The sequence below is a fragment of the Ochlerotatus camptorhynchus genome, unplaced genomic scaffold (genome assembly GCF_037179485.1).
Source record: "Ochlerotatus camptorhynchus isolate MF236.1 unplaced genomic scaffold, CSIRO-AGI_Acam_v1.1 ptg000112l, whole genome shotgun sequence".
In the NCBI taxonomy this organism is placed as follows: domain Eukaryota; kingdom Metazoa; phylum Arthropoda; class Insecta; order Diptera; family Culicidae; genus Ochlerotatus; species Ochlerotatus camptorhynchus.
This window is the reverse complement of record NW_027040602.1, coordinates 14,465-27,335: the sequence shown is the minus strand read 5'-3', so window position 1 is coordinate 27,335 and position 12,871 is coordinate 14,465. Positions and strand designations below refer to the sequence as shown.

General features: G+C 38.2%; 1 protein-coding gene across 1 annotated transcript; it reads left to right on the top strand.

Annotated features, from left to right (window-relative positions):
* Window positions 1-5,420: 5,420 nt before the first annotated feature.
* Window positions 5,421-9,322, top strand: LOC135699515 (alpha-N-acetylgalactosaminidase-like). The gene is made up of 7 exons (XM_065219793.1): window positions 5,421-5,747; window positions 5,811-5,985; window positions 7,567-7,661; window positions 7,722-7,883; window positions 7,945-8,157; window positions 8,891-9,052; window positions 9,176-9,322. Exons 1-7 carry the CDS (start codon window positions 5,421-5,423, stop codon window positions 9,320-9,322), a joined length of 1,281 nt encoding a protein of 426 aa, XP_065075865.1.
* The last annotated feature ends 3,549 nt before the right edge of the window (window positions 9,323-12,871 follow it).

Genomic DNA, 12,871 nt, shown 5'->3' with positions numbered 1-12,871 from the left:
ACAAAATAAGTCGAAACTACCCTAATAAAAATGGTATGGTTAATTTGCTTAACGACGTGTTCTGGGTATCATCCAAACCATTTGTGGAATAGTTCAATGATTTGGGTTATCGTTCGTTTATGGTTATTTTTTATTAGGGTAGTGTGGCACGAATATGTGACGATTAAAACAAAATTCATAATCATAATATAGTTAAATCAAAAAATTCAACTGCATCAACAATTTTGAATGGAATTCCTAATACAAAATTACCATAAACGAACGGTAACTCAAATGATTGAACTATGCCACAAATGGTTTGGATGATACCCCGAACACGGCGTTAAGCAAATTAACCATAACATTTATATTAGGCATATTCACATTCATTCATTCAAATGATTCCGCACAAATATCGAAAGATATGCTCATTATGGCTGTAAATATAAATCGTCGGATGTGTGGATGTATTCGTCTGTAATGAAAAGTAGGTAGCACTTGACAGATCTGTCAAGAGTCAAGTCAAAGATATTTCAACTGTTTGTCAGTGCTGCGATGATATTCGATGACTTTTGTGTGGTCTTGACAAAAATCACCAATCGAAAGATTTGCTTGATAGAAATAAATGAACTAAAATCAACTGATTCGTTTTAAATAACAAATAATTACCATACATCTTTTTACTCTTGACTTTGACAAATGGGCATGCACATGCTTTGTTTAGTGGTCATTGAGCCACTTCCATAGCAATTACTGAAGTGTTTCCCATGCCATTTATTGCAAGAATTTGTATATCGTGTAACAAACAGAATACTCTGTCTATAGGAATAATGAGAAAATTTACAACCCGAAAGATTATCAGAATTAGATATTTTCTAGGTAACGTTTGTCGTTACGACAAGTCGTAACGCTGAAACTACCACACGATCAGACTGCAGCATGCTGAGCTCCACCTACAGGGTTCTCTCTCAAATATTATTCTGCCGTCTTTCACCGATTGCAAAACCCGCATAAACGCGAACCATAAATTGACCTTACCTAAAATGGTTAAAAATTGTTTATAATCCCTGCTAAACTTTAACTGAAATGGTTATGGAACTTTTCATGAACGTTTAATGATAAAGTTTCAACCTTATGTATTATGGTTTTTTGCAACTGGACCTTACAAATAATGGGTTGTTAAGAACCATTACCATTCCAAATACTTGTTTTCTCCATACATTTTCAGAAAGAGAATTATATAAGAACGTTTTTACTTATGATTTGAGAACATTAATGGTAATGGTTATGGTAGTCAGTAAGGTCCATTAATGGTTTTGTATTATCGCTCAACTTTACGTGGAATATATCGTGAATTGGTAATCAGTAAATTACAGGCAACCAATTCGCGATATATTCCACATAAAGTTGATCGATGTTACAAAACCATTCGTGGACCTTACTGACTACCATAACCATTATCATTAAAGTTCTCAAACCATAAGTTAAAAGGTTCTAATATAGTTCTCTTTCCGAAAATGTATGGAGAAAACAAATATTTGGAATGGTAATGGTTCTTAACAACCCATTATTTGTAAGGTCCAGTTCCAAAAAACCATAATACATAAGGTTGAAACTTTATCATTAAACGTTCATGTAAAGTTCCATAACCATTTCAGTTAAAGTTTAGCAGGGATTATAAACAATTTTTAATCATTTTAGGTAAGGTCAATTTATGGTTCGCGTTTATGCGGGAAGAGTTCGTGTGCTCCCGCGCTATCACTGACCAGATTTTCGCGATTCCGCAAGTTATGCAGAAATGCGACACATAATTTATTCATCGATTTCTAGCCAATCGGATTATGAACAGTACCGGACATAAATAGTCATTCAGCTAATTAGTTTCATTGTATTTCAAGACAAAACTATTTTGAAGGCAATACTGCTTAAATTATAGTAGGTAGATGATTATAGTATATATAGTATAGGTAATTATTGAACAAGTTGAATTCTTTTTTGCGTGCTTTGGAATTGCTGAGGAGGTCGTTACGGATAATAGCCCTCCGTTCAATTCAGAATATTACGTCGCATTTTTGGAAGCGAATGGTGTTAAAGTTTTAAAATCTCCTCCCTATTACATCCAATCGAACGGGTTGTCCGAGAGAAGAGTGGTAGTCAAAGACGATCTTAAGAAATGTTTGTTTGACGAAAAGTGCAAACCGTTGTCTCTTGAACGTAAGATCAATCGATTCTTAATCAATTACCGGAACATTCCGTCAACTACAACAAACAGAACACCTTCATCAATGCTTTTCACGTATACGCCGCGAACGTTGAGTCATATTGTCAATTCGTGAAAGGTTGAAATTGAGAGTACGCATACTAAACCTGCTGTTAAACTCAGCCCAGTGGTAGGCGCGTAGGCAACATGTTATACAGTGACAGCGGGCCCAGTACAGCAAAATAAATTATTTGAGCCCGGGACATGCTGCCTACTGTCAAACGCTGCTGTTGGTATAGGTCTTGTCACTGGGCTGGTTAAACCGAAAGCGCCAATGGCACACGAATTCGCGGAACCATCGAAATCCACGGTAAGTATAACGTCGGTGACAAATTACTGTATCGGAACCACTTTAAAGAACTCGTTCATTGGATACCTGCAATTGATCAATTTAGATGGTCAAGTTTTGAACCCACCACAGCACGTTTTTGGCGCTACTGTATATGGACGATCAAATGTAAAATACTGTGGTAGCCACAGCATAGTTCTGTCAAAACCTAAGCATTTTCATTACGCGTAGGTACTTTGGTTCGCGTGTAAAGGCCATTAGAAAGTTTGTTTACTAATGCTTTTGTGCCGTTGTCAAATGTTATGCCTGATATGTAACAAATAGTTCTGATATGTTCAGTAGTGTAATAGCTGTTTATGGTGGGAGAAATGATGTATCCCTAGGTTTATTGCTGACTTGAAAGACAAAACATGTCAACTATTTTCCGTAAGTAGCCATAATGATTATAGCACATAAGGTTGTACCATAGAGGTAACTCTAAGACCAGAAGGTCTCGAAGAAACGTGCTCAACTTTTTGGCTCATCTCTGGTACTCTCTTCGGTCCCAAGCTAATCGATTTACCCCTCAAAACATCGGAAAATCTACTAACCCCTCATTTTATCTGTCAAACTTCTAGTCTTATGGCGGTAAGCTCCAACTCGGATTAACTTTTAATACCGTCCCTGTTTGTATGATCTGAAAAATGTCTGCTCAGAGTTATGTTGATTAACTCTGATGTCAACATCAAACCAGCCGGACATTCTTGATCGGGATTTAATCCGAGGATAATACCGGTTGGAGCTTACCACCATTAGAGTTACATCTATGGTTGTAATCGATTTGCTTGGGACCAATAGGCAAGTCAAGTAGTGAGCCAATTTAAAATCGTTAGTTTCGTATTGATTGTTGGTTGTACCCAGTACGAGATGTGTTCTAAAGCGCAAATATATTCAAAATGTTGAACAAGCGGCGGCAGCTTTTGCGCGGCAAGTTGCCTGAACTCGAAATTTGCAAAAATAGCTTTAGTTTGAATTGAACTTTTTTTTTTTTAAATCTTTATTAAAGAGATTTTTAGCCTTAGGCTAGTTCATCTCTAATGAATTGAACTACCTATAACATTACGATTGGAAGTAATTTAAAAAATGGACCGTGACTCTGGCAATTGTGAGTTTACTGATGAGAAGGTTATGCAACTAATTGACCTGGTACGGAAACATCCGTATTTAAAGGACAAAAAAATGCGGGGCGTACCGGAAAACTACTCTATAAGATCGGGCCTGGAGATCAATTTTGGGTGTTGAAATTTCTAATAATTAAAGCTAACTTAAAACATAATTAACGTAATTAAAGCTAACTTAAAACATAATACTTTTCTGTTACAGGAGATAAAAGCTAAGCAGCAGTGGAAGATTCTCCAAGACCGATTTACGAAGGAGCTAAAAAAGGTCCAGGAGACTTCCGCTTCGGGAGCTGGAAATGCAGAGGTACATTTCCCCAGGTGTATTTTTATGAGGAGCTCCCAATTTTTCAAGAGCACTGTAACGACGGTAATTTTACATTGTATCAGCAAAACAAAAATTCTCATAGTATAACTATAATTGGGTTTACAGGGCTACAAGTAATTATCTAGCCTCCACGCTGCCTCTCGATTCAGTTAACGAATTTGACACCCAATCCGAGGAACAATCTGGAAACCAGAACACGGATGACACCGGGGAAGTAGAATATTTGGACGAAGCTCTGGAATCACATGAACTGCAAGCGGAAATAGAGGAAGAGCGACATAATCGATACAAAAATTGAAAATTTAGTGGACCAGCTAATAGCTGCGATTGGTGTCGCTGAGAAGCTCGACAGACTTCCGGCTAATATGGCTCGTGCGTTGGAAACAAAGTATACTGCTGATTGATTGATTGATTTATCTTTATTAAGGAGGCTTTCAGCCTGAGGCTGGTTCGTCTCCACCAGTATACTGCTGAGGTGAATGCTTTGTTGTTGCTTACCATTCTAGGCAAGGCAGTTCCAGAAATCGTACCTTACCTCCTCTAATTAGGTTTCGATAGTGCACATGTACCGAAGTAGTCGATGCTATTCCAGAGGTTGTAAACAGCGATCAACATTTTTAAGTCTAGGATGAATCCCAGAAATGCTATTTTTTTGAAGTTCTTGAATTCTTTTTAAAGTTATGAATGTTTCGATGAATACATTTTTGAGCTTCTGAGATCTTCTACCAAGTTACCTCCGTTACAGGGTGACTGATTTGATATGTAACCAACGTTGCGTTGGCTCCATCTTTGCATGTAGGCCGTGAGCACGTGACCATTTCGGTGGAAAAAGGTAAAAAGATGGCAGATAAGGTTGACAGTACTGCTGTGCAAGATATGATTGGAGGTATTCAGCGAAAAGTTCAAAAATTCATCCGAAAAGCTGACGAATAATTTGTCTTGTATTTCTCCCATTAAAGCTAAACAAAAAACTTACAAAATGATACCCGTAGCGTTTCTGAATGTTATGTACTCTTGGAGAAAGACCCATTTTATGCGACCAAATTCTAAATGGAACAGACTTTTCATCAGTGGTTCTAATTGCGCAACGTTCGGAGTATTATCGATAACACGCGACCTGCATTGAGAAGTGGTCTTGCTGCAAATTGGAACTCACTCCAAAGGTCATACCTACCCTACTTAAACTGGCAATTTATTAGCTATGAGTACGCTACGGGTTACCTCTTCTGGTTGTATGTAACTGAAGTGCTCAAAGTGTTGACATTAAGATAACCCGATCGAGGACAATGTGACTCCTGCAGCGTTAAGTTCCATAACAATATCGTTAGGTAAGAATGGTATAAAAGCGATTACGGAGCTTTCGAGCCGAGCAATTCGGTTTCAGTGTAAAAGTGGTACCTATTGAAAATGAAGTTCATATTAGCGGTGCTAACGGCATCGCTTGGTGTAACACATGGACTCGAAAACGGCTTAGCTCGAACTCCTCCAATGGGCTGGATGAGTTGGGAGCGATTTCGGTGTATCACGGACTGCAAAAAGTATCCCAATGAGTGTATCAGTGAACAGCTGTTCAAGCGGATGGCCGATTTGATGGTTTCTGAGGGATACCTGGAAGCTGGATACGACTACGTGAACATCGATGATTGTTGGTCGGAAATGCAACGGGATTCCAGCGGGCGGTTGGTTCCGGACAAAAAACGCTTCCCCAACGGTATGAAGCATTTGGCGGATTACGTAGGAAAACTGTTTAGTGTGCGGAAGTGAATGTGTGTTTATACTGGGTGCTTCAATTTACAGATTCACTCAAAAGGATTGAAGTTTGGTCTGTACCAAGACATTGGAACACATACTTGCGCTGGCTATCCGGGCATGAAGGACTACTTTGAAATAGATGCACAGACCTTTGCCGATTGGGATGTGGATTTCATCAAAATTGATGGATGCTATGCAGACGAAAGGAACATGGTCGATGGTAGGTGAAGTGTGGTTTTGATAAAGTTACAGTTTATAAAAAACAAAAAATGCCTGGACACTGTATGGTACATACATATAGATTTCTGAAATCTATCTGCTCGTTGATCAAATCTTCATGATAACTCGGCATAACGCTAGGCCTAATTCGGTAAGTCTGAATGAAGCTTGAACAATTTTAGAAAAACTATCGTGTTGACATTTAACATTTGCGGTATATAAAAGATCTTTATTTTGCCTACAAATGAGGAAAATGTCAGATAAGTTGGTTCTACTTTAAGAAATAATGAGGTTTTTTGTTTAATGTGGCCGTACTTCGAGTTCGAGTTCCTCAAGTTCCCAGAGGTTGGAACAAGTTTATGTAAATGTCCTGCCATCGAACTCAATCACCAGAAACCATGCTATTGTGAGACAAGTTTTTACTAACTTGAGCCCCGAGCAGTACATGTTCCGGAAGTTGGCAGCGTAGAAGAGAAATACGAACAACTTAAGTGAGCTGCGCACTCAGATAAAAGGATGGAGATCGTAAGACCGGCGAGAAGTAACGCTATTCGTCTGTAGAGATGGACGTCAAGCAGAAGAGGTAGACGAATGAGAGAAAGCCGGAACAACTGGCGATATTCGTCTCATGTAGGAGACCTTACGACGCTTGAATGGAACAAAGATGTCATTGACTTCGAACAAATTCTTCTAGTTTCGACGGCCAACCAGCCATCAACATCTTGGCATGAGTCCTGCATAACGTCCCCTTCCTATCCGGGTAGTAGATGGCGTAAGGATGTGTGCTATCCAGCGCCATTGTTCCTCATTGTAATCGACGAGATCAGATAGCGTCAGCGTCAGCGATCAAGAATGTTAGGGCTGCTAGATTATCGTCAAACTAGATTAGTCAACAACGAATTTTCAATTCGCTGGCAGCGAAACAAGCTTCAAGTCTTCATCAACATTAATATTGAATTCTGAGCTTCATCATCGATGTTATTAAAAACCGATATAGACTGAAATTCGAGAACGTAAGTGGAGCTACAGAACGTAGCTGGATTGACCACACACCACAAAGGCGTTAAAAAAGAAATCTGCACCCAGGGGTTCATGGCGTCGGATCGACAAAACAAGGCGAAAGCAAGCAGCCGCCCAGGATAGAAATCTTTGATGGTGGCGCAATGCATGAGAAATTGCTTCGTTTCATCTCACCAATTGAATAAGATGATCAAAATTTGAAAAAGATCTTCTTAGATGCTAATAGTCAATACTATGTAAAATATTATCCATTTTCAAACAGAACTGTTGTGAATATTTGTTGAACACAATTGGGTTCTATAAGGGTATTGAGGTAAATGTATATTCATAAGCTGGAACCCAAACCCAAAATTTCATCAATTTTGGAACGCTGGAACTATTTTAAATAAGTAAAAATCACCTTATTAGCGCCCTCGGTGTCACTTTATAAACCGAGATGAAAGTGTGTGGGTCGCTGTGCTCCGAAAACGAAGCTTTTTCAGATGATGTATAAAAACGATACATTTTTCAAAATTAAAGAACCCAATTGATGAAATATTAATCATCAAATCCAATTCCTCAGACTACATCCTGTTTGGAGAGTTCATGAATAAAACCGGACGGCCAATGCTCTACTCCTGCAGTTGGCCAGCTTATCAAGAATACAATGGAATCATTGTAAGTCTACTGCATCATAATATCATGTATTAACTTATTGAACATTTCCACATATAATAGCCGGATTATGAGATCCTGAAAAAGACCTGCAACATGTGGCGTAACTGGGGCGACATAGAAGACTCCCACAGTTCAGTAGAATCCATCACTCGCTACTTTTCGGACAACCAACAGCGTATTCAACCTCATTGCGGTCCTGGTCATTGGAATGATCCTGATACTGTGAGTGGTAACTAAATGGTGTTCATATTGTCACCCGTAAGTGTAAATTGACAATTTGCAGCTTGTCTTGGGAAACTACGGTCTGAGCTACGAGCAAAGCAAATCACAATTGGCCGTTTGGACTGTCCTCGCAGCGCCGTTTCTTTTGTCCAATGATCTGGCCACCGTTCCTCCCGAGATCAGAGAACTTCTGCTAAATAAGGAGATCATAGCAGCTAACCAAGACCGTCTTGGTATCCAAGGCCTAATGGTAAAAACTTTTAACAAAATTGAGGTGAGTATCATATTCAACCTAGCTCACACATTATGTACGCGCCCAACATCTGCCACTTGGAGACATGTCCGTAGGTGATAATGACAATATTTGAATATCGTGACTCTGCTCCCCGCGAAGCATTCGATGATGTGTTTGATTAGACAACTCGCAACGCGCCATTGGAGAAGAGTCATACGCACACACAAATGACATTGCTTAAGACATAAAACAGGTTCTCGTTCAAATCTTCTCGCAAATACGTTGAACCTATTCTGCCCATAAAAGCATAACTGTCCCATATGAATAGAAAATCAAGCAAAGATGGGACAATTATGCGAGTATCGGCAGTATTCTATCACTCAAAACTTTCGACTCAGTTCCTAGAATACAGCCGACTAATTAATTGATAGACCAAAGTATGTTTTCTCGCCATTTCCAAGAGCCACTTAGGTCCCTGCGCAACACAACGATGCCAATCATCGACGCCCATAAGAGTGTCGTAAGATCTTCCAAACAACAGGCGATGGCGAAAGAGAAAATTTGAATTACAAATCAGGGCCAACACAAGTCACATATTTTTAGACATAGCTAAGACCATCGCGATTTATGATAAGCGAACACACAAGCCAACTGTGGGAAGGCTTAGTTGAACTAAACCTGATCTTCTCAACTTTGGTCAAAGGAAATGGAATGTTAAACTATTTGGAACTGGAATATTTTTCTCTAGTTGATGAGATTTCTATTCGCATAGATTTGGAAACGTCCTATACTTCCCAAGGTGAAGAGTGAATTGACGCAAGTAGTGGCTTTCGTCAGTCGTCGAGCCGATGGGGCACCGTATGCTATCAATGTGAAACTAGCTGACGATCTCGGGTTCACGGATAACAACTACGTAAAAGGATATAAGGTTTACGTAAGTATATCAATCGATTAAATTACTTCGGTAATTGAAAATCGTACATAGGCTGAGCAGCTGAAAACGATAGTAAAGTTAATAACGATTCGAATTTTTAAAAAGAGACTCACGTAATTACAGGATTTATTCGACAAAGAGCGAAAACCAATTTTTGTACCATCGAATGGATCATTCGAGACACGAATCAACCCAACTGGAGCCAATTTCTATCGATTTGAGCCCAAGCTGAACATCATCCTACGAGGAATGACCGATTGGGATTACTGAAGGAGGCAATTTATGTAACAAATAAACACTTTAGTAGATAATTTTAGATTTAAAGTGAAAATGTGTGTCAGAAGTCAGAATCCTCAATAAATAATTCTCGACACGTAATTCAACCCTACGAACTGATCATACTGCACTGTCCGTTCAATTAGATCCTAATTGATGAAACGGAGTGACCCCTTCATTCAATTCTGCGGAAGACTAACACAAACAGTACATAGCGTAAAACAATCAAGTGTACGTCAAACTTCCCCTTTTACACTTGCTCAAGAGAATCGTCTTGCTGCGATCGAAATGGCTTAGCGCGCACACCAGCAGAAAGTAAAAACAGTTGGAAACTGTTACGTTGAAACGAATGATATTGCTGGAGAAATGCGGCACGTAGTGGAGATAGCTGGGAATGGGTTTGTTGATGATTTGCACTCGGCTTGCACATATAAAGCTAGCTATAAATGGATATGATCGGACAGAAGTAGCTAGCCGGTTGTTCGGTCATGTGGATAGGTAATTCAAAATAAACCATTGACGACTAACTTTGGGAAAATCCAGATGCGTCATGATTGGGGTGATTAAGTCAAGGTTGCTGATGTTTGAAACAAGTGAATCACTAGGATGAGGTTATGTCCTGCCTAGCTAGACCAGATGTATAAGCTAAGGCAATCTAATTCGAGTGTCACTTATCACAACATTTAATGGGTTCGTAAAACATTCAGGCATCACACCTGATTATAATATTATGTTGATGTTCAAAGATTTCAGTTCATGGTTTGTTTGTCAAAAAACAGATTGTTCAATTAAGTCCAAGTTAATTTGATAACCATACACATGATATACCGAAATGTAAAACGGCCTGGGATTGATCCCACGATATTTTGTTCAGTCAGCAAAAAACGCTCACTATTAGACCACCTAGCCCCTTTACAAAACCGTTTGAGCAGAAATGCGAGTGAAAATACGAAGTCTTCATGAGTAGAGGTCTGCATAATAGAGCCTTTTCCGACCCTATTCGGGTCGTCACTAGTGTGAGACAAGAATGTGTACTATGACTGCTACTCTTCCTCATCGTATTCAACGACCGTGGGCAGCTATGCCAGGCTATCACTATAGAGCACCCCAACGAAGCTTATTTGGCTACTGTGTTACCTGACTTATAACGAATATACGTTGTATACGAGTACCCCGAATACAACGTATGTCTCGTCTAATTTTGCATAGCATTTGCAATGTAAAATTAGACGAACTAATCGTACAGGGTACTCGTATACAACGTATATTCGTTATAAGTCAGGTAACACAGTCCCCCTTATTCTGCGAGTCACGTGACTCTCTGTCACCGGTGAGGTGACAATTGTCACCTCACCGGTGAGAGAGAGTCACGTGACTCGCAGAATAAGGGGGAGTAGTGTGAAGAACTAATCCACCAGCTCATGGAATATTTTAAGGTAACTAGACCGAATGCTATTGGGTTGAATAGGTTCTTAGACCGATTAGTAAAGAATTACTACAAAATTGTGGTAAACAGCTTCAAGGAGCTTTGACCAGGATTCCATAATAATTCTAAGATAATGTCTTAAGGAATCCTGGGATGAAGTCCAAGAAATTTCTGGGGAAAAGAAAGGAATTTTTGAATTGAATTTCTTGCTAATTCTTAGAATAATTCCATGGGAGCTTTGAAAAGAACTTCGAAGAGAATTCTTTGGTTATTCTGAGGAGAATTTTATGGAGTACGTGAGGAGGATAGCAAGTGAGTTATAAGGATAATTCCTAGAAAATTTAAAGAAAATTATAAATTATAACTTAAAAGGTGTTCAGGGCACAATTTTGAAAAGAATAGACTCAGGAGGATTCGTAAGTAGAGTTTTGATTAATATTATCCTATAAATACAATTCTTTTGAAAAAAAAAGATCCAAAATTATAAAAATTTTGAGAAAACTTTCAAAGGAATTGAATTCTCCGGATAATATTAAAGGAATTCTATGAAGAGTTCCATGGAAATTATCAAGGATAGTTTCAAGAGAATTCCAATTTACAAGAAAAGCTGTAGGGATTTTTTTTATGTGAATTTAAGAAGAATTCCGTGGTTCAGAGATGCTAGTTCATCTCTTAAACGCCAAAAAAACGGCCAAGAAATACGAAGTGGCCACTCTGGTAGAACTTTTTTTTTTATAAATAACACACCAAAACATTTCCCAAGGGAAAATAGCAAGTTTTATTAAGGTTTTCTTTGATAGATTTGATAATAAACCATATTGTAACACAACAAACAATTTATTGATTTTATATCCGTTTTGATGATTCAACAATATGTTTTTGAAGAAACAATCATAGATACACTGTATTGCAATTTATAATAAAAACCTATTAGGCTTTGAATCAACAATATTGCCATTTGAAGTTGTTAAAATAATTTTTTCATTTTGGATTTGAAGTCTGAAACATGGTGAATAAGACTGAAATAAAGCTAAAACTATTACTTGGTTTGTGTATTTAATCAAATCTTCTGCAAGTAAGCTCACTTATTGATCTTTCATATACTACTTAGTAATTGTTTAAATTGAGAACATAACTCGAGGGGGCGTGTTGTTGCATTCTGCATTAATTAAGAATTAAAAATAATCAAAATATTCAGATTCAACGTCAGAATCCCACGAGCTAAGGGATAGAGTTTCCGTAAGACGATGAAATATTTCTTTCAATCGTTGATTCAGCGCAAAGTTTGAGTTATGGTAGCCTTCTTTCTGACGGTGGGATACAATTGAATGGTATGCGCTGATACTAATAGACTGTCAAAAATAAATTAACCCTCTTTCCACATGATTCTCCACGCAAGACATCGACCCGGTGGTGCTATCTTATCATTAATCTTAATACCAGAGGTAGGAAACGAGCCACCGCCACACAACATCGCAAAGCCAACACTTGAATTCGAATCCACTGTGAGATTAAGATGCTTTAGTCACAATTTGATAACTATTACTATAATGAGAGAGGCCATAAAACCAAATTCAGGAAGTTTCGGACAACACTTTACACTAAATCAACATTTTTTTTTGTACAAAGTATCCCATACAAGACAAAGTTTTATTGCATATTTCCGATTGATTTATCCTATAAACTTCAACGTTTAGATTTGTTTCATTTTTATGCGCAGAAAATTACCGTTCGATTTACAGTTGTCGCTGAAATCTACTTCGATGAACTTTTACAGTTATGTTTGATTTGCCGTTACAATATTAGAAATGTATTATTGATGCCCCTGTTGTGGATTTACTTTTTGGTTGATGCAGTTTAAAGATTGTTGCTATCTAAGTCGGTTCGGCAGCTACCCTAGCGAAGTTAAATCAAAGCATAAGAATGACCAATCAGTCTTTTAGCAGAACTAAGTTTGAAAACAATAATATTTACGGACTACAATTGGTTGGTATTTTATTGTCTAGTCATGCTAAATCATTGTTTGTAAGCACTTTTCTTAACTGGTAATTCGTTTTTCAACTTGAGATTTAACAACTGAAATTAAACTAAGAAAAGTCACTACATTTGACACATCC

Coding starts and splice junctions, on each gene's coding strand:
- LOC135699515 (XM_065219793.1), top strand. CDS start 5,421: ATGAAGTTCATATTAGCGGTGCTAACGGCATCGCTTGGTGTAACACAT. Junction 8,158..8,890: donor AAACTTTTAACAAAATTGAG/GTGAGTATCATA, acceptor CTATTCGCATAG/ATTTGGAAACGTCCTATACT. Junction 9,053..9,175: donor TAAAAGGATATAAGGTTTAC/GTAAGTATATCA, acceptor ACGTAATTACAG/GATTTATTCGACAAAGAGCG.